Genomic DNA, 24,248 nt, shown 5'->3' with positions numbered 1-24,248 from the left:
TTCACAAGCAGTGTTTCCAAGGTACACATGCTCATACCTCCTCTGTGTGTCAGCTGTGAAGGTATGCCGTGAATTTGCTGAGTCATGGTTTCCTCGAACCTGACCCCACAGGTGAACCTGATTGGGAAGGACAGAGAGAGGCATTGTGATGGCATCCAGCCAGTATCTTCCCAGTTGGGTGCGACTGTTGCTGACGTAAGCCACACACCTTTTTGTGAATGAATACTTCTGAAATCAAACAAGTCAATTGCTGGCTTCATTCTGTGGATGTCTAGACAAAGTTTGATTAAGTTTATTATTCATTGTTCTGTTAACCAAATGGTAGCTGATATGAAAGGAGTTCAGCAAAATGATGAACCAATAAAAGAAGATAACTTGAAGGATTTGCACACAGTGGTAGGCTGTAAATCTAATTTGTGCTACTTTGGTTTTTGTAGTTCACATATAGGGTTATTTTAAGCTGAATTGTATGCCATACAGTAAAAATTATATTTGTTATTACATACGCCATACATAAATACCACTGTTTAACTGGCTGAAGACTTTTATTACAGGATTTTTTGCCTCTGTCTGTTGAGTCAGTCATTATTCTTCAGTCCTTGACAGCTCTTAAAGAGATTGAGTTTAAATGTTATCTTTCTGGTAATGAAAGTCTTTCATTTTTTTCATATTTTTAGCATTGTCAGTTGTGTAACGTCCATGATTTATTTTACTTTGTTCATCTTTGCGTTTTAATGTGCAGACTTTATCTTCTGTTTCCATTTATGAATATCATGGCTCATGTGTAACCTTTTAAAGCAAGCATGTTTGAAATTTGTTTCTTTGGTACTGAAGTAGCTCACTGATACACTTGCTCCCTGTCGTCGTGTAGACATGGCCTGCCAGCAGCCGGCTCGTCATGAGGTAGCCTTGTAGTCCACTCAAGCTGCCTGATGAAGAGCTGTTCTGCTGGTAGGAAAGAACAGCAAAGGTATGTTACTCTTGATGTAACTTTTTGCAAAGGGAGACAACTGATACCACAGACTGGATTCATTGGGAAGACGTCTCTTTCGTTTTAACTCTTGTGTGGTGACAAGTTCAGAATCTTTTTGCTTGTTTATTTGTGGTATTGTTATTCCTGTCAGGCCTTCAATACATGTATATGCAATTTCTTTTGTGAAAGGAACAACCAAAAAATCATATTTCTGAATGTCCAGCATGTGCCATGAACAATTTTGTTGTTGAAAGTGTGAAGACAGGTAATTGTTTCCAAGTATTTCAAGTGCTAGTGGATCAGTGTGGTGCCTGGAAGACAAGTAGGGATGTGGTATCTATAAGTGGTGTCTGCAAACTTTAGTTTAAGTTCAGATTTGACTGTCATCGCCTGCTTTACTGGCATCTTTAAACCAATGTCACATTTACAGAAATAAATGGCTGAAAGAGTCTTCTTTGTGGGGGAATCATTGCAACCCATGCTGCTGATATTGGCCAATAGCTGATTCCTTCTGCATTCATGACTGCCCGCCATCGCTCTTCCTTTGGTCAGCTGTCTTGACACACCAAGAGCTGCCAAATGAAGGGCTGTGGTTGGTGGTAACATCATCACAGAAGGGATCGCCAACTGATTTTCGTTAGTTCAAGAAGGCTAAATGGGTGTCCAGTTGAAAACTGTTAATTGGGTGTCTGTTCCGGAAGGTAACTGGTTGTCCATTTTGGGACAACAGACCAATTATCCTGTTTGGGTCTGCTAACTGGTTGCTCTGACTGGGTGTTTGTTCTGGAGGGCCAACTTGGTGTTTTGTTCTTGATGGCTAACTGGTTGCTCTGTCGGGATGGCTTACTGGTTGCTCAGTTTGGGATGGCTAACTGGTTGCTCAGTTTGGGATGGCTTACTGGTTGCTCAGTTTGGGATGGCTAACTGGTTGCTCAGTTTTGGATGGCTAACTGGTTGCTCAGTTTGGGATTGCTAACTGGTTGCTCAGTTTGGGATGGCTAACTGGTTGCTCAGTTTGGGATGGCTTACTGGTTGCTCAGTTTGGGATGACTAACTGGTTGCTCAGTTTGGGATGGCTAACTGGCTGCTCAGTTTGGGATGACTAACTGGCTGCTCAGTTTATCCCGGCTAACTGGCTGCTCAGTTTGGGATGACTAACTGGCTGCTCAGTTTTTTCCGGCTAACTGGCTGCTCAGTTTGGGATGACTAACTGGTTGCTCAGTTTGGGATGACTAACTGGTTGCAGTATGTGGATGTTCTGTTTGGGAGGGTTGAAAGCGTGTTCGGTTCTAGATGGCTTACTGGTTGTTCTGGCTGCTAGCTGAATGTCTTTATTGTTCAGAAGGCTAAGTGTGTGTGTTCAGTTCAGGACAGGGAAAGCATTACTTCTTCACCATAATAGTTTGTCAAGTTTTCACTGCTGTCACCGCGGCGGTGTGCTAGCCTAGTGGTTCAGGTGTTCGCTCATTACTCAGAAGGACCAGGTTTGATTTTCCCTATATAGGAACAATGTGTGAATCCCATTTTGGATGTCCCCTGCCTTGATACTGCTGGAATATTGCTAAAAGCTGCAGAACATAAACCACTCACTACCATCACCAAAATATGTTTTGATACGTTGCTAGAGTTTGTCAGTAAACTATGGTCCCTTTTTGTACAAAATTACTCAATATTAAGGGAAATATTCACTACTTGAAGCAAGAAACGAGCATAAACATTTTAGCAGCATACCTTTGAGTTGCCAGATGTTTTATCTCAGAAGTTACTCGTTTTACAGTATTACTATTATGTAAGACCGAATATTCATGAGTGTTTTAACAAATAGAAATCCAATATTGCTTGTCAGCCACACATTCCTGTCTTCAAGACAAACCACCTATTTCACCATTATCTCACATGACTGCAGCATCTCCTATCTAACTGTGACAACATTCATTTGTTATTGACTCCAAGCTGTAATTTCTTTGGTCACATTGTTACGGTAATTCCATCCGGGATCCAGGTCTTGCCCCATGTCCTGTCAATGCCGTCTGCTCCCTGGCCTCTGCAGGTGACGGGCAGGTCAAAAAGGAGACACCATTGTTCCTAGACACAGCATGTCTCGGAAGTCTCTTGAGCTTTAATGTGAAGATCAACTCATGTCGCTATGCAAGCCCAACCCTCATATGGTGTAATGAAATGTTTATTGGTATTCATACCGGTTTAATAAGTTCAATAAGTTGGGGTGGTACGACAGGCCATTGACCAGTGTGTTTGACTGGTGTGATCTGGATGTATTGTATTGTGATGTTTCTAAGGGCAGACTTCGGGGAGATATGGTGTGTTGGAGATGATGTGAGTTAGGACATGACTTGTGAATTGTCTTGTCATAAATGGGACTATTACACAGTTTTAATGAATGTGGACACAACATTATGGGAGCTGTTGTTTTAAATTTTGGGGAAATTTCTCATTCCTGAGAATTGTTTTCTTTGTAAGCAAAACCCCAGCCGTTAATCTTTGTGTTCTTAGGGGTTCTTTTAGGAGTCCGGGATGATGGCATTAGTTAAGTTATACAGCAGCAGCATTGTTTATTGAGGGTGAATGCTACAGGCCCCAACAAATATCTGTCATTCCAAAACCTGCAAGTAGAAATGGTTTCTCTCTTTTTCAACATTATTTGAGGGCCAAAAAAAGTGGGAAAATAGATTTGCAGGTGATCTCAGATTTCTCAGTGCAAACAATATGTTGAAGTGGCTACAACAGCATGCTAGAGTGTGAACATAGTTATGTTTTATTACGGTATATATACAGTAAATAGTACTGTTCACAGTATACAAGTGAGTGAGTTTAGTTTTACGCCACACTCAGCAATATTCCAGCTTTATGGTGGCGGTCTTTAAATTATCGAGTCTGGACCAGACAATCCAGTGATCAACAGCATGAGCATTGATCTGCGCAATTGGGAAGCGATGACGTGTCAGCCAAGTCAGCGAGCCTGACCACCTGATCCTGTTAGTCGCCTCTTACGACAAGCATGGGTAACTGAAGATCAATTCTAACCCGAACCTTCACGGGTTCACTGTATACGAGGGGCGGTGGGGTAGCCTAGTGGTTAAAGCATTCCCTCGTGACACCGTATATCCAGGTTCGATTCCCCACATGAGTACAAAATGTGAAGACCATTTGTGGTGTCCCCAGCCATGACATTGCTGGAATATTGCTAATAGCGACGAAAAACTAAACTCACTCAGTATACGAAAAAGCAATTGTCCCAAAATGTGTAAAGAAGAATGGTGTGTGTGCAATTATTCTTAAAATGCACACTGTACACAGGAAAGCACAGACCGACAAAAACATGATGACTTATGGTCAGGCCAGTGAGTTAAGTCTGTCCCTTTTGCATTTTTGAAATTACAGATGAATGGAACAATAATTTTTGCTTTTCATTTATTTGATGACAGTGTTCCAGTGTTTCCTAAAGCTGAAAGAATAACAATTATTGGTGTTGAGATTGTCATATTTTTATATTATTTTTTTAGGAGTCATCGATTACCTGACAACAGAAATCTCCACATCAAAACAGAAGAAATTCAGCCTTGTTACATTTGTGGACACTCCTGGTCTTGTTGATGGGGACATGAAGTACCCCTTCGATGTGAACAAGTCCATCCTCTGGTTAGGTAGGTACTGGGTATCTCAACTTGATGATTCTTGACAAGGGTCTTCATTCATATGTTGTGAAGACTCCTATTTGCTTATGGAAAGGGAACTGAACTGGGGATTGGATGGTGGTTGCTGGTCAAATGGGGATTGGGTGGTGGTTGCTAGTCAACTGGGGATTGGATGTTGGATGGTGGTTGCTGGTCAACTGGGGATTGGATGTTGGATGGTGGTTGGTGCTCAAATGGGGATTGGATGGTGGTCAGCTGGGGATTGGATGGTGGTTGGTGGACAGCTGGGGATTGGATGGTGGTTGGTTGTCAACAGGGGATTGGATAGTGGTTGGAGCTCAACTGGGGATTGGATGGTGGTCAACTGGTGATTGGATGGTGGTTGGTGGTCAACAGGGGATTGGATGGTGGTTGTGGTCAACTGTGGACAGGATGGAGGTTGGTGGTCAACTGGGGATTGGATAGTGGTTGGTGGTCAACTGGGGATTGGATGGTGGTTGGTAGTCAACTGGGGATTGGATGGTGGTTGGTAGTCAACTGGGGATTGGATGGAGGTTGGTGGTCAATTGGGGATTGGTTGGTGGTCAACTGGAGATTGGTTGGTGGTCAACTGGGGATTGGTTGGTGGTCAACTGGGGATTGGTTGGTGGTCAACTGGGGATTGGATGGATGTTGGTGGTCAACTGGGTACTGGATGGTGGATGGTGATCAACTAGGGATTAGATGGTGGTTGTGAATGCATATCGTTTGTAACCAACAGGTGACCTGGCAGATCTGATCTTTGTGTTCTTCGACCCAATTGGTCAGGCTCTATGCAAGCGAACTCTGAACATCGTGGAGAAGCTGAATGAGAAACATGCAGACAGGATGAAGTTCTACCTCAGCAAGGCTGACGATGCTGGACACGAGAGTGACAGACAGGTTAGTAGGGGGCAGGTCTGGCCTGTGGGATCCCATGTTAGATCTCAATAACTTAGTGGTTAAAGTGTTCGCTCATCACGCCTAAGACCCGAGTTCTATTCCCCACATGGGTACAATGTGTGAAGGCCATTTCTGATGTCCCTGCCATGATATTGCTGGAATATTGCAAAAAGTGGCATAAAACCATACTCAAGTTGGTTGATTGGTGTAATAATTATCATCCATTGTCCAGCTCATGTTGTTGTCTTATTTCATCCTGTTCATCAAGGTTACTACAGAACATTAGCTGTGTAAATGCTGGATACAAGTCATTGTGTTGTGTTTGATGTCCACACCCTTGCAAACTCCAGAGCATATAGGGGCGGTTGGGTAGCCTAGTGGTTAAAGCGTGTGCTCGTTACGCCGAAGGCCTTGGTTCGATTCTGCACATGGTTACAATGTGTGAAGCCCATTTCTGGTGTCCCCCGCTGTGATATTGCTGGAATATTGCTAAAAGTGGTGTAAAACCATACTCACTCACTTGTATCACTTGTGGTGCTTGCTGACTCCATTTGGGTCTGCCCATGATGAGAAGTCAGGTTGAAATTAGTGTAGTTGATTTGGATTGTAGTTCTAATGACCTGAAAATATTATAGTGGTGATCCTTTTCTTCCTGGGTTAGTCGCAAGATCTACATCTACAATGTATGAAGCCCATTTCTGTTGTCCCCACGCGCGTGATGTTGCTGGAATATTGCTAAAAGTGGCGTAAAACCATACTCACTCACTCGCTCACTCCAGAGCATATACAGGGCTTGGTATAAGCTAGATAAAATATGCACAAGGGCAACTGATTATTTGAAAAATGCAACTTATATGTATGTCTACTAGTGGTGATCCGATTAATTGAAAAAACAATCGAAGATTGGTTGGTTTTGTCTGTTACATTTGAAGAGCAAAGACTAAAAGACATTTCCTGTGCATTAACAAACATAACCAGGAAAATTTGATAAAAGACGCTAACCAATTATTTTCGATGATTGATCGGTTGTAATGAACAAATCATCAATTATGAGATTTTAACCACTTCCCAACACTAATGTCTGTGTGCACACTGTAAAAATAACAATTTCTAACCCTTACTTGTCCCCCAACTTGAACACAATACCTCTACAGTGTAGTTACCACACTCCATCACTGACCCCTCTGCTACATGTATCTTGTACTGGTTCTTCTGGCTGACGTCATCAACTGGGGGTACTTCAACAGTATTTGCCATGTTCCTGTAGAATAATGTTTATTCAGCCGAACACATACATTTGTTGTAGAGCTTGATGTGAATGCTTCCTGTTGTAGCGCGTGATGATGCAGATCGTCCAGGAGCTGTGTAAGCGGCCAGGTCTGAACCGCACTGGCTTCGATATGCCCACCATCTACATCCCCTCCTTGAACCAGAAGGTGAGACAGAGCTCAGTCTGACAGGGAACCCTGGGTAGAGCAGGTCCCCTGTGCTCCAAGCTTCACATCAGACTAATCTGTAGATCTGCAGTTAATACAGTGTGAGGCAAATACATTAATTTCACGAATATAGGGTAGCTCATATGAATATTTATTCAGGATTTCTTTGTTTAAATTCAAAAAATTAAAATAAAAAACATGTCATGTAATTGCTAAAGATGAAACATTTCAATGATGTATTTATCATTCACAAAAGCAATCAATGCATCCGACAGTGGTGCTTATAAGGGGCCTTGGAAAAATGACTCCTTGCACTGTTGTATGGCTGTATACATATTCCATTTTCCATATCTCACTTTGATGAATAGACTAGTTACAAGTACCGTATACTACCGTCTATTAGCCGAATTCTGAAGATAAAAAAAAGCAGTCTGTAGAAGGGGGTCGGCTTATCTATTAGTTACACTTTCATCAAACTTTTTCCCGGGGTAAGAAAACAACATCGTATCACTTTGCATGAACAAACAACAGAAGACAACTTTGTCAGTAAAGACGTCAAATTTGCGATTAAACATCACTATAGTCTTACAAAGGGGTAAGGACATTAAATGAAACACCGAGAACAAGTAGGGTTGGTTTAAGTTAACGTTCATCACATACTGCACATGCATTTCTTTTACTGTTCCAACTACTGCTCTTACCCCCTTGTAATACAAACCAATAATAGCGATTTGAATCTATGATCGTTTGTTAAACAATTTTTATCCTAAGTTGAATAAAATTCTGAGATTTAAATGTTCAATTGGCAAGGTAAAATTATGAGGATTTGCAATCTTAATTTCACTTTATTCGATTCACTATTTTGTTTAAAGTGAAATTCATCGGTATGTTTTCCCTGCACACAGACTATTGACAAGATTATTTACCTAAATTCTAGTGACCACAAATAATGAACAGAACTAATGAAGGGATTTGGTTTGAATACCCAGGTGAATATCTGGAATATTTCATTGGTGTAAATGATTACATTCATTGGTGTAAGTTACATTCATGCAGCCATCCCTATGGGAATCTATGGACTGGTAGATAAAGAGGGGAATAAGATGTTGATTTATGGCTAGCATCCACTTTATACTTTGAATGAATTTGGCAGAATGAGTTTCTTATAATACAAAATTGTATTCAGGTTTTTAATGCTATGACGTGGAGGTGAAGACATTCAGGCTTAATGACACAACTTCAGTTGGGCACAGCTTGATCAAGGGGAGATAATTGCAATTTCTTGAATTCTTTTTTCAGACATGCAAACATATGGTCAGAGTTGCATTATTTGATTGTTTGTCACATATGTTATTATGGGGCTAATTTTAAATGTCTTTTATTTTCAATTTTATATAGATGGAATATGTTTAAAGAACTATTTCAAAATTGTTCTGTTTTTAACAATCAAAATGTCTCATTTACTCTATTGCCAATAGCTTCCAGTTTCTGTTTGACAATAGTGTGACAATAGTTTTCAATGAATAATGTATTTGCTATAAGGCCAAACCAATTTTATTTCTTGTTTTACTGATTTTTGTCCTCAGAAAACCTAAAGGCAGGAGGGAAAAAACTAAAAACTAAAATTCCCTAGTCAAAATAATTTTCCTTATAAATACTAAAAGTATTTATTATTTTTGGTGATTTATTTAGTTTATCTGGGGCAAAAACAATCAAAACATTTTTTTGATAAGTTTACACTATTGGCCAATAAAAACATGAGGATTATATTTTTTGAGCGAGGAAAATAATTTGTTTTTATTATTCTTGAGAAAATATGACCACCAGATCCGTAAAACAAGAAATAAAATTGGTCTGGCCTAAGGATGGAATTTTTTTACTTGGACATCTGCAGGTCTGGCTGGATTTAGTATCGTATTTGTTGGACTTACAAATGATTTTCTGAGAAACCTGGTATATTTGTTAAGCTAGTCCAGTGAGTGAATTATTTTATTCTCTTGTCGTTCGTGAGGTTGAATGGTTGAAGGCAATTCCTATGGTGATTCAGTCACTCAGACTAGCATGTGGTGTGTTGCAGACTAGTCGTTGTGCCAACCAGATCGAGGAAGTGTGTAAGGAGGTTGAGAAGACCATCAACCAGACCATACAGAACACACTCAACGCTCTGGAGAGAGACTGTGACCAAATAGCTAAGATTGTGGAGGAAAAGCTCCAAGACGACAGGTGAGAGGAACATGGAAGCTGTTTGATGATGCTTCTGTCAACACTTATCCAGTTTGATTGTCAGGAATATATTCCATGATTGACATACTGAGTAACCATCTACACTAGATATCAGTCCTCTCACAACCATCTCCCCGTCAAGATCCGGAGTAGAATGGATCTTCAGCCACCCATGCTTGTTGTAAGAGGCGACTAACTGGACAGGTGGTGAGGCTCGCTGACTCGGTTGACACATGTCATCGTATCCCAAATGCGTAGATCACTGGATTCTCTGGTCAATTACTGGTTGACTTGATTATTTACAGACCGCCGCCGCCATATAGCTAGGATATTGCTGAGTGTGGCATAAAACTAAACTCACTCACTCTTACAACCATCTCACTGTCTCTGCATCTAAACAAGCTTCCCACAAACTTGAGTTATTAGCGAGTTGTATTGACAAAGACAGTCTGATGGTGACCTGTTTATAATCGAGTCTTGACCAGACAATCCAGTGTTAACAGCATGGGCATGGATTTTCAGAACTGGGATACGATGACGTGTCAACCAAGTCAGCGAGCCTGACCTCCCAATCCCGTTAGTCGCCTCTTATTACTAGCATGGGTTGCTGACGACCAATTCTAACCCAGATCTTCACGTGTACATCAGTATGGTATGTTTTTGTCATCAGTGTGAAGAGGTCAGATAACATGCGAGCGAGGGTGCGAGGATTCTGCTTCAGTCTCTTTGGGATGTTGATGCCTCTGTTGCTGCTGGCGACGTTCCTCATCAGCACCTCACCGAAGACCCTCAGTCAGTTCCTGGGGGGAGAGCCTTGTTGTCACCATGGCAACATATCTGGTGAGTGAAGAAGAGATCTATCATTGGCTGTGACTAGAATGATTGTAGATTTGCGAGCACTTGTTCATGGTTTGGTCCAGAGGGAGTTGGTGGAGTTGATCCATTGTCAGAACGGAATGAATGTAGCTGATTGTCTCACTGTGCTTACTGCTAACCGGGTCTCCTGCCTAACTGGTATGGATGGAATATGATAAAATGATATCAAAGTACCACAAAGTTGGCGTCGTGTAGGTTGGGTGGATGACAGTATTTACTCTTGTAACTCCCTTGTAACAGATGTGTGTGGTCATGTGTTTTCTGGTCACAGATTGATATAAACACAGACTAGTCCGAGATATGTGATATTTGATAAGAACAGTCAGACAAGACACTGTTGTCGAACTTTGTGTCAATCTTTCGGTTGTCTTGAAATGAAACAGTGGTTCTGGTGTATTTGTTATTTAGTCATCATTGTGTGGAACTCTTGGATAACTCTTAAAGTATTTACGTAGGTCCTACAGCTCTGACAGCAGTGTTTGACCTTTCCATTTCTGTTTATTTATGATATTCTTCTATAGTCTGTTTGCAGTGAAAATGTACCAATAAATTTCACTTCAAACAAAAAAGTAAATCAAATAAATTTAAATTAAGATTATGAATCCTCATAATTTTACCTTGCCAATTGACCATTTAAATCTCAGAATTTTATTCAACTTAGGATAAAAGTTGTTTAACAAACGATCTTAGTTTCACCTCGCTATTATTGGTTTGTATTACAAGGGGGTATGTACATTAAATGAAACACCGAGAACAAGTAGGTTTGGTCTAAGTTAACGCTCACCACGTACCACACGTGCATTTGTTTCACTGTTCCAACTACTGTGCTAACCCCCTTGTAATACAAACCAATAATAGCGATTTGAATCTATGATCGTTTGTAAAACAACTTCTATCCCAAGATGAATAAAATTCTGAGATTTAAATGGTTAATTGGCAAGGTAAAATTATGAGGATTCGCAATCTTAATTTCACTTTATTTGATTTACTTCTTTGTTTAAAGTGAAATTCATCGGTACCTTTTCACTGCAAACAGACTATAGAGTCTTGAAGGTCTGAACTGAAGTTATATCTTGATTTGAAAGTTTTGTTTGCCTATGTTTGTTTCATTACTGAAAGTTTTGCTCAGTTTAGACTGGGATCACTCATGTATGTTCACTTGTCTGAAACATGAACCTCCCTCAGATACACTTGTCCACAATGTTGATCCCAGTCATGGTAAAATAAAGCAACTGATGACAACGTTCTGGATCACAGGGCAGCACAAAGCATCGCAAGCCTTGATGTACAATGTGGCCTTGATGTTGTGTTCCAGGGCCCCCTGTCTCAGCTGTGGAAGTCTGTCCCCAAGGATTACACCAACTACGTCATCATCGGGATCCTGGCGCTGGCACTGTTACTGCTGCTGCTGGCCAAGTTCTCCTCCAGGTCAGTCTGTGGTAACACTCTCCCATCAACACCGGGCCACCTGTTAAAGGCACAATGTCACACATTTTCCACAACATTTTAGCCTGTATTATATATATTGGGACAGATGCACTCACTTTAGCTTCCTATTGATGCGTGTGAAGTCCATTTCTGGTGTCCCCTGCCGTGATATTGCTGGAATATTTCTAAAAGCGTAAAAAACCATTCTCACTCACTCACTCACTCCTATTGATGCAATAAAAGACTTCTTATCCCTAACGACTTGCCTGAATGAAATCGATAGTTGAAACTTTGAGGTGAACAGCTTCCAAACAGAGAACACTTGCCATATATGGAATGTAAACAATTGCTCCGTTAACTCAAAAACTGTCGCATGCGGTGTTGTCGATGTTTGCCAAATTGGTTTCAATCACAAGTTGTGCATAGGATATTCATAAAAAGCGCTCCAAAGGACATAACTCTGAGGTTCGCTTGAAATAATGTTTGTCTGGCAGAAAGCGCAAGAGTCAATTTAATGCAATGTTGCATTAATTCATTGGAACATTTTGATTTAATATTGTAATCTAAATGCATAAATTTTTTTAGAATAAATTATATGGCATCTTCCCTGAGGGCTGATAGTATTATTGAGAGAAATGTATTATATATTTTTAGAGAAGTGTGTTGTGATATGTCTGTAACCACTCTCCCATCAGCTTGAGTATGATCCTAGAAAGTCATCTGTCATCCAAATTAGTTATATTTTCATAGTATGTCAAACTCTTCAGTGTTCATGTTTTTGTCTTTGCAGGACCAAGACGACTCTTAGTAGGAAGCAGAAGAGAAATCTTCTGGAGATCCGAGAGTATGTACAGAGCACCGTCAAATCCAAGAAGGTAATTCCAATCTCATTGCTGGATATTCCTGTCCCATTATGTTAGTTTTGTCATCAGTGTGAAGTTGTCAGGTTTAATCTGTTGTAAGAGCTGACTAAGATATGAATCTAACACCAGAAAGTTTCCTGGCCCAGTGTGTTCATTGTGTGTCGTGCTGACAGAGATATGAATCTGACACCACAAAGATTCCTGGTCCAGTGTGTCCATTGTGTGTCGAGCTGTTGTAAGAGCTGACAGAGATGTGACTCAACTGTTGATTGGATGGTCACAATGGGGGATATTGCTTTGTGACATTCCTATACTCTTGGAAACAAGTAAGGGAACACATGAAAGTACAAGTGTTCTTTATTTCCAGAATTTCACCCTGAAGAAACCTGGAAAAATACAGGAACACTTGTACTTTCATGTGTTCCCTTATTCGTTTCCATGAGCATGTTATTCATGAGACACAAAAAGCGTTATGTTATGAATTTATAACAAAGTACCCCTTACTTTTGCTTATGTTAATGTTGACAAATGACTGAGTGAGTGAGTTTAGTTTTCCGCCGCACTGAGCAATATTCCAGCTATATGGTGGCGGTCTGTAAATAACTGAGTCTGGACCAGACAATCCAGTGATCAACAGCATGAGCATCAACCTGCGCAATTGGGAAGCGATGACATGTGTCAACCAAGTCAGCGAGCCTGACCACCCGATCCCGTTAGTCGCGTCTTACGACAAGCATGGGTTGCTGAAGACCAATTCTAACCTGCACCTTCATTGGTGGACAAATGACTAATTAGTTAATTTTGACAAATGACTTGTCTTAACTCCCTGGATGATGTTTGTGTATGTAGTGAAGTAAGTATCTCACCGTGGATGGTTTTGTTGCAGCAAACACTATACCAGGAGTACCTACACCAGAGTGTGGCCGACCACGACATGTAGCAACTGCCGTCACGCCACCATCAGCGCACCGTGCCATACATCTCATACACGTCAACACGCTGTTGTCACCTTCCGACATTTCATCTTGCAGAGGAGGCTCTGTATCGCTCTGTATCGCTCAGCTCAAACATTCACCTTCCATCTTAGTGTAGCCTGTGTGAGAAATTCAACGTGAATGTGCAGTAGGGAAATTATTGGATTGCCACAAATGATCGTGATGCTTCAGTGAATCTTCAGATTCCTTCTGTCGTATTTTCGTTTTATCGAAATATTTTTACAGATGTATTTTGCTACTGGTGATACAGTATTACGTACAACTGACATCGAATATCAGTGTGTCTGTACAAATGTTGTCTCACAACCAAAGTTCATATATAATACCACCACAAGAATTGTTGTTCTTCCATCCTTGATGCTCTCGCAGTGTCTAAGCTTAATACAATACTTCCCACGTCAATACCAGCCCCTATTCTACAAAGAGATCTCAGTTATGTCTGTAATCAGTGTGTTAAACTATTGTGATATAGATTACAATTGACAAAAGAAGGGACTTAGGGTGTGTTGTGCTTGAAGCATTTAATGTCTTCAGTCCCACTTTACAGTACACGCTGAAGACCCGGTTCGATTCCCCACATGGGTACAATGTGTGAAGCCCATTTCTGGTGTCCACCGCCATGATGTTGCTGAAAGCCTCCTATAATGTAACTCACTCACTCACTCATTCAATACTACCGGACTATTTCAGAATGCATTGTTTAACATACAGTCAGTTAGGAGTCTTTGGACACTGTTCGAAATGAGGCCTGGCATAACTGATAAGGCCTAGCAACGAGATCTGAGTAGTACAACCCACAGGGTTATCCAAGGAATAACTGTTTACAAATTATCTCAGGAAAAAGATGTACTTACTGAAATCTTGAATGAAATTTGAATATATTAATTATGGTTGTTCTGAAGAAATATTGTGAAGATTTTCCACATGAAATCTGTTCCCCATCTTATAATCTTGAAAAAATATCTTTAAGATATTGTGTATTTTTCAGTGACGTCCTATGTATTTGTACATCTTGACAAGGGTTGGAAATGACGTCCAGACCCCTTTCATTATGTCTTTTGTAAAGAGTACTTAATGATGGTATTTTATGGTGAGAAAGTGTTCATATTAATCATAGTATTTTGTGATACATATTGTTCCAAGACTGATTCCTGAAAGCATTACTAGATTAATAACTGTATGGATGTGTTGCTGTATCAGTGTGGCCTTATTGCCCTGTAACACTGTGTCCTGTGTGCCATGCTCTGTACGTCACGTCTCCGAGGATATGATCCTACACATCCAGCCATTTCCTTCTACCCTTTTTATTATTACCACAATCATTATACAGGCCAATTTTATTCCTTGTTTTTCACAATATCCCATTAATTACCTGAAGACAGGGTGTTTTAATACAATTGAAATCAACTACTAAATATATGATTGCATCGTGCCTGTTTTAACTATTGCTTAGACCGGACCAATTATATTTCTTGTTTTAAGGATCTGCTGGTCTTATCTTTGCAAGAATAAGAACAAATATAAAAATCAATTTTCCCTGCTATAAAACTAAAATCCTAATGTCAATTTGATACAAGTGAAATACTCTTGAAATCAGTGTGAAACCTAAACTCCCTCAACTTATTTTTAGTTGATATAAACAAACCAAAAGATTTAACATGGAAACTCATGTGGGTATTTGCTTTGACTGGTGATTTGTTTTATTTTATTTTTTACCTCCTGCCTTTAGGCTTTCTGAGGACAAAAATCCATAAAACAAGAAATAAAAATGGTCTGGTCTTATCGATAATTAAGTTGACTTTTTGGGGTTATGTTTTTTGGGAGAAATTAGTCTCCATTGCTTTAGATAAAGTGATTGCTGAGTTGAGGAATTAACCCTTCGGAATGTCGAAATAACAATGCAGTTATTTCTTTGACCAATTTGTTTATATTATTTTGTAAGATTGTTCACTAATGACCTGTAAAACATGAAATAAAACTGTCCTGGCCTAATTGCATAAAATTGGTGGTTTACACTGCATCAGTATACAACTACTTTATTCTTTCAGTTTCAATATCACCTTCTTCATAATGATGAATCTTTCACATGTATTTATTGTATAAAGATTTTCATGCCAAGGTGAGAACAAAAGTGGAAATCATTTCAACCAAGCAGGGTTATGGTGCTAGATTCTGGCTTTTCAGAGTTTGGTTTTGATAGTCAAGGTGTCATCAGTTTTTGATGAGTAAGGCAGCAGTAGGTTAGAATTGCCAGGTGCAGTATGAATGGACAATCCTATATTTTGTGAATGTTGAGTGATCAGGCTCAAGGTTTTCTGTTGGCTGATGCGGCTAGATAATCTGATTTGTAAATAATTTTACAATTTGTTTTGGGGGATCCTATATCTTTTTATTGTAATCTGAATCATATACTCATGGAGAGAAATAAGGGTCCAGTATTCAACAGACTGGAAACTTGTTAAAATTGAAACCTTGTTTGACTGAAAACCTTGTTAAGCCAATTACCATGTTCTGGAGATCCTTATGAGGGCAAACACCTTTTTGGTCGGAATTCCTGCCCTCAGTAGATCTTCTTGGTAGAACCAATTTATATCCCAAGAAACTTAAGTCTATTATTCTTTAATCTGCACCCTAGAATGGAGTTCTCTACTGTCTGGATTAATAAGGTTTAACTTTGTTTCAATCTGTGTCAAAATACCGGAGCTAATTCTGACCATCGTGAAAGTAACTTGTCAAAATCAATTCCTCATGTTGTCATTATTAGCGTACCTGATATTTCTCTCCATCAGTATACAAGATATTTGACAGTATTGCACACAATCAGGCTCCAATGATTGAAGACCATTTGTTCTATAGACCCAAAACTATCAAGTCTACTTCCCTTTAGCCAAAGAGCAGTTCTTAACCTAGCATGTAGTACTATTGCAACATTGTCTTGTTGCTGGTGACTGGTATTTTTATTATTTATTATTTAACAATAAAAAAATTAAGATGGGACTGTTTATATTAGTCCCAAAATAAAACGTATGTTCGATCCAGTCATTTGTCTCTAGCACAGGCTAACTGCCTGAATATTGCACTAATTCATAATGTAATTATCATCTTTAATATTTACATCTACAAATGGCATGTTTACATTTATATGATTGTTGGTGTGAGATTATTATTTGGGGTCAGGGTAGCAAGATAGGTATCAAAGTTCCATGGTGTTCCCTCAACTGATATTCCATTTATGATAACAACTTTAAGGTTCTGTTTATGTACTTGACCAAACAAAATCTTGCTCAGATTATTTTCAATTTTATTTTTCTTCTATTTTTTTTTAAACATGTCCATGGAACTTTGATAACCTGTGCATGTGTTGGGTACCTGTCTGACAGTCATTGTTTCAGTCTCGTCCCTGTAAGCACATCTGTAGAATTGCCTTTGTGGGCACATCTGGCACGGCTGTTTAGTACTTCTGGATTGGAGGGAACTTTGGGGGGTCTTGGTTTTGAGACAGTTTTGATAATTTTAGTCATAGTTTCCAAACATACATTTTCGTGTGTTCTTTTGGTCATTGTTTCAAAACATGCAATTTTGGTGGATTTTTGGGGTCAAGGAATCAAACATTTAAGTTCCCAGAAAGGAAGAAGCAAATACATTGCTCTTTTATAGACAATCTCCGTTGTCAATTGGAAGGACATTTTGAAGTGGAATGCATAAGAAAAGCAAAAATGTGTCACCTGATGAAGGAGCAAGCATACGCTCCGAAACAATGTGTTATTCACAATAAAGAAGTTGACATCCATGTATATTGCTTTTCCCAACCACCAGTGTCAATAATTATCTATATATATTTGTTTTTCAATTTTAGAAAATCTGACACCAAAAAAACAATTCAAACAATTTTTTTAATTATGTTATATTTTATCCTAAATCCTGGTCATTATCCGGAAAAGTCACACTACATGATTTGCATCAAGACGTTAAATTCTAGATCGCTTGACTGATAAGAAAATATATGCATCCATATTAGAATTTTATGTTTAATAAATGTAAGGCCTAGATTTCTTGTACTAGAACCTTGCCATGAATTGCTCGGGCCACAGAGTACAGTACGCTCTGTGCAACTATGATTCATTGATGTGCATCATTTACATTGTTCTGACTCATGTACCTGTGTTGTATGCTAATATTTCATTGTCATTCTTGACAGGGATGAGGTGTTTCATCCAGGAATACTTGTCGTTCTTCAAAGGCAGCTCCATATTGTTCATGTTTACTGGTACAGAGGTTTAACTTTCACTCAATAAATGTCTCAAAGATCAATCTTGGTTTCTGTCTTCACTTCTGTGATTGTTGCTTTGTGTTGATGCCAGTTTCATGCTGATATTGTGGCCACCATGTTGAACCTGGATGGTTGACTGAGGTCATATTGCATGACTTGATCATGCTCATAAAACCTGATTCAGGCAATGGGGTAGCCTAGTGGTTAAAGCGTCCGCTCAGCACGCTGAATACCTGGGTTTGATTCCCCACATGAGTACAATGTGTGAAGCCCTTTTTCTGGTGTCCCCTGCCGTGATATGGCTGGAATATTGCTAAAAGCGGCGTAAAAGCTAAACTCACCCGCTCATTAAACCCGATTCAGTGCATGGCTACCACTGGCTTTTAGTTACACCACTTACAATCAGTTTTACTGGGTTTAGAAATAAATTGATTTTGCCCACATTACCTATGGGATTAGGGCAGGAAAGGTCTGCTTGTGACAATTGAGGTCCTGACAGATTGTGAGTCTTGTTATGAGAACAGCACATGGTGCTCCTGCAGTCAAGCATTGGTTCACCCATCCCTGCCTCAGTGATGTACAGGGCATCATGATTCTGCTGAAATAATGCAGGTTGCAGTGGAAAGTGATCTTGCAGGATGGTTTTATCACAACCATCGGGTAGTAAAGTAGACATACCATCCACTTGGCTGGGGATAGACTGAAACAGTTTCCATTTTGTTGTGTTCATTGTGGACACAGTAGGGAGAAGAAATCAATAGACAGTTTCATCCCCCGCAACGCGCTGAAAGCGGTGTAAAACCATACTCACTCTAACAGTCAGGGCTGACCTACCTGGTTCAGTTCTACCAATATGCAAGACCCTCACAAGTTGTACTGACATCATTTGGAGTGCAGCATACATGTTAGAATGGTAGGGACTCTCACAATTTGTACTGACATCATTTGGAGTGAAGCATACATGTTAGAATGGTAGTGACCCTCACAAGTTGTACTGACATCATTTGGAGTGCAGCATACATGTTAGAATGGTGGGGACCCTCACAAGTTGTACTGACGTCATTTGGAGTGCAGCATACATGTTAGAATGGTAGGGACTCTCACAGGTTGTACTGACATCATTTGGAGTGCAGCATACATGTTAGAATGGTAGGGACTCTCACAGGTTGTACTGACATCATTTGGAGTGCAGCATACATGTTAGAATGGTAGGGACCCTCACAAGTTGTACTGACATCATTTGGAGTGCAGCATACATGTTAAGCATGGTAGAATGGTAGGGACCCTCACAGGTTGTACTTACATCATTTGGAGTGCAGCATACATGTTCAAATGGTAGGGACCCTCACAGGTTGTACTAACATCATTTGGAGTGCAGCATACATGTTAGAATGGTAGGGACCCTCACAAGTTGTACTGACATCATTTGGAGTGCAGCACACATGTTAGAATGGTAGGGACTCTCACAGGTTGTACTGACATCATTTGGAGTGCAGCATACATGTTAGAATGGTAGGGACCCTCACAAGTTGTACTGACATCATTTGGAGTGCAGCATACATGTTAGAATGGTAGGGACCCTCACAGGTTGTACTTACATCATTTGGAGTGCAGCATACATGTTCAAATGGTAGGGACCCTCACAGGTTGTACTAACATCATTTGGAGTGCAGCATACATGTTAGAATGGTAGGGACCCTCACAGGTTGTACTTACATCATTTGGAGTGCAACATACATGTTAGAATTGTAGGGACTCTCACAAGTTGTACTGACATCATTTGGAGTGCAGCATACATGTTAGAATGGTAGGGACCCTCACAAGTTGTACTGACATCATTTGGAGTGCAGCATACATGTTAGAATGGTAGGGACCCTCACAAGTTGTACTGACATCATTTGGAGTGCAGCATAAATGTTAGAATGGTAGGGACCATCACAGGTTGTACTTACATCATTTGGAGTGCAGCATACATGTTAGAATGGTAGGGACCATCACAGGTTGTACTTACATCATTTGGAGTGCAGCATACATGTTAGAATGGTAGGAACCATCACAAGTTGTACTTACATCATTTGGAGTGCAACATACATGTTAGAATGGTAGGGACCCTCACAGGTTGTACTGACATCATTTGGAGTGCAACATACATGTTAGAATGGTAGGGACCCTCACAGGTTGTACTGACATCATTTGGAGTGCAGCATACATGTTAGAATGGTAGGGACCCTCACAGGTTGTACTGACATCATTTGGAGTGCAGCATACATGTTCTTCATCCACACCCTGATACCTTTATCTCAAAAGGACACTAAGACAGAACAGGGCACTGATTGCTGAACAACACAGGAGTGATATACAGGCTAACTGACTATTATACCTGCAATTCCTATAACTTTGTTTTGTGTTTATATCCCATATTGAGGCCAAACTTGTTTTATCGATTCGCCGATCGTATTTTTTCAATAATAAGAAAAAAATATATTGTATTTTCACGGCTTTAAAAATAAAATCCTAATGTTGAGGTGATATAAGGAAATACTCTTAGTGTGAAACCTAAACTTTTTTCACCTACTTTCAGGTTTTCTGAGGACAAAATCCGTAAAACAAGAAATACAATTGGTCTGGCCTAAGCTCCACAGTTAATGCGGGGAAAAAATATCTTCAACAGCAAGACACCTGAATCCTGACTCTCCATAGATAGGTGATGCATTTTTCAAAATAAACTTGACCGATAGTTTTTAGATTTATGAGGACCTGTTTCTTCACAATAGATTTTTAAAACATCACCATCAACACTAACATGGCTATAAGGAAGAAGAGTGTCATACAACAACGACTCATGGTTCTAGTTATTTGGAAACAAGTTTTTGACTATTCAGTTAATAGCCTGCAGTAGGTGTCCACACTGGAAGTAATACAAATCTCGGCTATAAATACTGAAAACCTGAGCAGTAAGGCAGGCATAAAGGACATTAAGACATAAAGTGTAAGTGAATCATGGATGTATCATTTTCTTTAATGCCATTTTTGTGTCTGCGTCTGTGTGTTTTATCACATAATAGTGTAATTTGTAACCTTATCACCAGTCGAGAACTCTGTTGTTCACTAAGGAGCAAAGATTTCTGCTCATTCAGATCATGTATGAGACTGGTTCTACTGACCTTGCCGTCAATGTATTGCTTCTCAATTTGGGTACCCAAAGTTAAAATATTTTGATGTGAAAGTGTAATGTTGTGGGTGGGGATTTCTCACACTGGTACAACACACTTAATGCAAATGCAAGGAACCTTGCTGCTGTGAAGAAATCCTACAGCTTCATCTTGCTCCCTGGGGCGGTAGGGTAGCCCAGTGGTTAAAGCGTTCGCTCGCCATGCCGAAGACGCGGGTTCGATTCCCTACAGGGGTACAATGTGTGAAACCCATTTCTGGTGTCCCCGTCGTGATGTTGCTGGAATATTGCTAAAAGCGGTGTAAAACTAAACTCACTCACTCATCTTGCTTCCACAGTGAACATGACAATAATAAACCCACACTGCAACGGGTATTGAATTAACTCTTATGTTCATAATTCAGTAATTGTTCAGTGCAGTATGGTGGTTGGTTAAAGTGGTAAGGATTAGAGTAAACACCACTGAAGGTGCTTATCTGTGGAACGAGCCCACCCTTGATATTTTATGAAAGGCAGCAGCCACAGACGGACGAAATGGGTCAAAGTTATTTAACTGAAACTGCTAGTGATTTTTCATGCTTTGCAATAGACGTGTGTATTTCCAAACAAGCTTGTACCCTCAGGTACATACAATGGTCTTGTGAACGTAACTAATTGGAAAATTAGAGTTTAAGTTTCACATTTTGTAGTTGCTGGGAATGAAGTAAAGACGGTGGATGGTGTTTCCATTGGGGCTACTATGTTAATAGTGGCAATGTACCTCAGTATTGCTTGTCGTAAGAGGCGACTAACGGGATCGGGCTGTCAGGCTCACTGACTTGGCTCACACATGTCATCGTATCCCAATTGAGTAGATTGATGCTCATGCTGTTGGTCCAGACACCATTACTTACAGATCGCCGTCATATAGCTGGAATATTGCTGAGTGCGGCGTTAGGCAATTAATTCACTTTGTCCATATAGTTCTATAAAAACACAGGTTTGTGGGAACTTTGATTAGATGCACATACAGACTGTGAGAAGAGTCATATCTGGTGTTGATGATTTCTTATTATGTCGGGGCGGTGGGGTAGCGTAGTGGTTAAAGCGTTAGCTCGTCACGCCGGAGTCCCGGGTTCGAATCCCCACATGGGTACAATGTGTGAAGCCCATTTCTGGTGTCAGTCAGTCTTGTTATGTCAGTCACTGAATTGTCTGGAACAGAATATATCCTGACAGGCACAATCATAAGGCTGGAATAAACAAGCAAAACAAACAAACAAAATGGTATTTCACAGACTGGTACTTTAAACCAGCATTCGTTCACACCAGTGTAAGCAGACCTGACACATGTCACCATACAAGTGCAATAATCTTGCACGCAATGTTAAACTTCAGTGCACCTCACCTCACCTGTTTGAAATTTGGACTGCATTTGGCAACCATGTAATGAGACTCGCAGTGATCAATGCTGGAGGCAAGTTTACTTTTATCTGGTGTAGTTGTAGTTTTCAGGGCCTCAGTCTGAATTTAAAGTTAACACGATGGAAATGTGTGGGGGCATGTATCTTTCAGGGACCTTCCAGAAAAGATGGTAAAAGGGCTGCTTGTTTGGCACTGGCACTGGTGTGTAGGGTATGTCTCTGTATTCTGGTGTATGTAGGCCATCGGCCCGTAGCACAATATTGCTTCATATAGTCAACAAACGGCTTGTACGCAACTCATTCGCATAAAATAGATACATAGCTAGATTTCGTAACACAGTGGAATTGTCTACAGACATCAAAGTATTAAATTTGCATAATGATGGATATGTATAATAGTTCACAGGAATACAACATGTACGTAGATGATCATAGGCAGAACATATTAGGAGAAAATGATGTTCATTTTCAATGTAAGCACCCGAACACATATGACATAATCTGAGATTGCTTGGCTTATTGATATATCTACCCGTCTCAATATTTAATTGATGAGAGCTGCAACAAAACTGTGCAAGAGCAATGCGGAATGTTTGCACATTTATACAACTTAAATATGTCTCGGGGGCAAATACATGTTTATACAGCGAATAGGAATAAGTTTTAGAACTAGATGTTACTGATTCATGCCAACCCTGTACATACATATTCTGTGCCCTAGTAATGAATTCAAAAAGAAATGACTCTAGATTGTAGTATCAGACTGAAGGTCATAGATAGAGGAAGTGACATAACTGATTTTACCAGAATCCCCTCAAAATCCTATCCATGTTGCTAATGCATCTTGATTCAAAACTGCCTGAATTCCATACATCCAACCCGGAACCAATGGGAGGCCCATGTATGTTGTTTGCTGGGAATTGGAAACCAATAACATCAGACTGATTGGCATCAGGTTACTGGAAGTTATCTAAGGACCGGATGGGACCTTATATTTCATCGTATTCCAGCTTTTGTATCCCATCCCTCAAGCCAACAATTCCACTTCGCATGACCAAGATGCCGGCCGACACATAGCCGCCAAACAGAAACTGCTGACCCAAACTGCTACGGAATAAAGCCTTAGGATTCTGGTCCCCATATTTCACGTTTCCGAAATAAAAAAACATTGGAAATGGCCATTATTTGAAAGCTCAACAGAGATCAACCAGTATCTTTGCCAAAGTTTACAATGGAACCAGTCATGAAACTAAGAACCTCTCGGGTTTGGAGATTGGGTCCTTAGCCTTGGTGCATACCTGGATATCCCGATTCATCTAAGTTGCTGTCACTTTCTATGTTTTGAAATAGACACAAGTATAAATTCCTAGTTCTTCTGTTTAGCACCTTCATACTTGCTTGGCTATTCATGAAGATTTCAACCCCTATCATCGGGTTTGCACATCTTTCTCTTCCGGGGTTACTGTGATCAAATCATATCGGCAGATCAAGACATGGCCCCACACAATCGAATGTAACTGATTCTGTTGTTTTCCCCGGGGTTTCTGATACATCCAACAGAATAGACACCAGTACAGGATATCATATAGGTAGGAGCAAGACACATGTCGTGTCAGGGCAGACTCACACAGTATTATACTACAGTCGAACCCCAAAGCCTCGAACTCGGTTGAGACGAATTCTCGGCTGTGTTGAACTCATCTCTCGGTCCCTGCCGATCTCCTTATATTTATGATTATTTCTATGCTGACGGATGTGTCGAACACCCGGATTAGTTGAACTGTTCCCTTGCTCCCGGCGAGTTCGATACAACAGGGTTTGTATATATACTACACAATTATACTCATTACAGTATTGGATAAATATCACCTCTCAACATGGAAACATGTTCCAAGCTCAAATGACAGATCTGCATAGTTTCAGCTGGTGGCTCATTCGCCGCCCATATGGGTGCAATGTGTGAAGCCCATTTATGGTGTCCCCCAATGGCTATTATGTAATAGAGGTAGCGTTCTTCGAATCTTTATGCAATGAT

At 40.1% G+C, this 24,248-nt stretch overlaps 1 protein-coding gene across 1 annotated transcript in view; it reads left to right on the top strand.

Moving 5' to 3' along the window:
* LOC124271460 (EH domain-containing protein 1-like) overlaps positions 1–14,703 on the top strand; it is an 82,573-nt gene extending 67,870 nt beyond the window's left edge. Inside the window, 9 exon segments of the mRNA XM_046706618.1 lie at positions 4,495–4,635; positions 5,387–5,547; positions 6,882–6,983; positions 9,061–9,206; positions 9,877–10,009; positions 10,011–10,046; positions 11,398–11,510; positions 12,301–12,385; positions 13,260–14,703. Of these exon segments, the coding sequence (XP_046562574.1) occupies positions 4,495–4,635; positions 5,387–5,547; positions 6,882–6,983; positions 9,061–9,206; positions 9,877–10,009; positions 10,011–10,046; positions 11,398–11,510; positions 12,301–12,385; positions 13,260–13,313 (971 nt within the window). The 3' untranslated portion in view covers positions 13,314–14,703.
* The last annotated feature ends 9,545 nt before the right edge of the window (positions 14,704–24,248 follow it).

Source organism: Haliotis rubra, unplaced genomic scaffold (genome assembly GCF_003918875.1).
Source record: "Haliotis rubra isolate DU_JTF1 unplaced genomic scaffold, ASM391887v1 Scf160, whole genome shotgun sequence".
Lineage (NCBI taxonomy): Eukaryota > Metazoa > Mollusca > Gastropoda > Lepetellida > Haliotidae > Haliotis > Haliotis rubra.
This window is presented reverse-complemented; position numbering and strand designations above follow the sequence as displayed.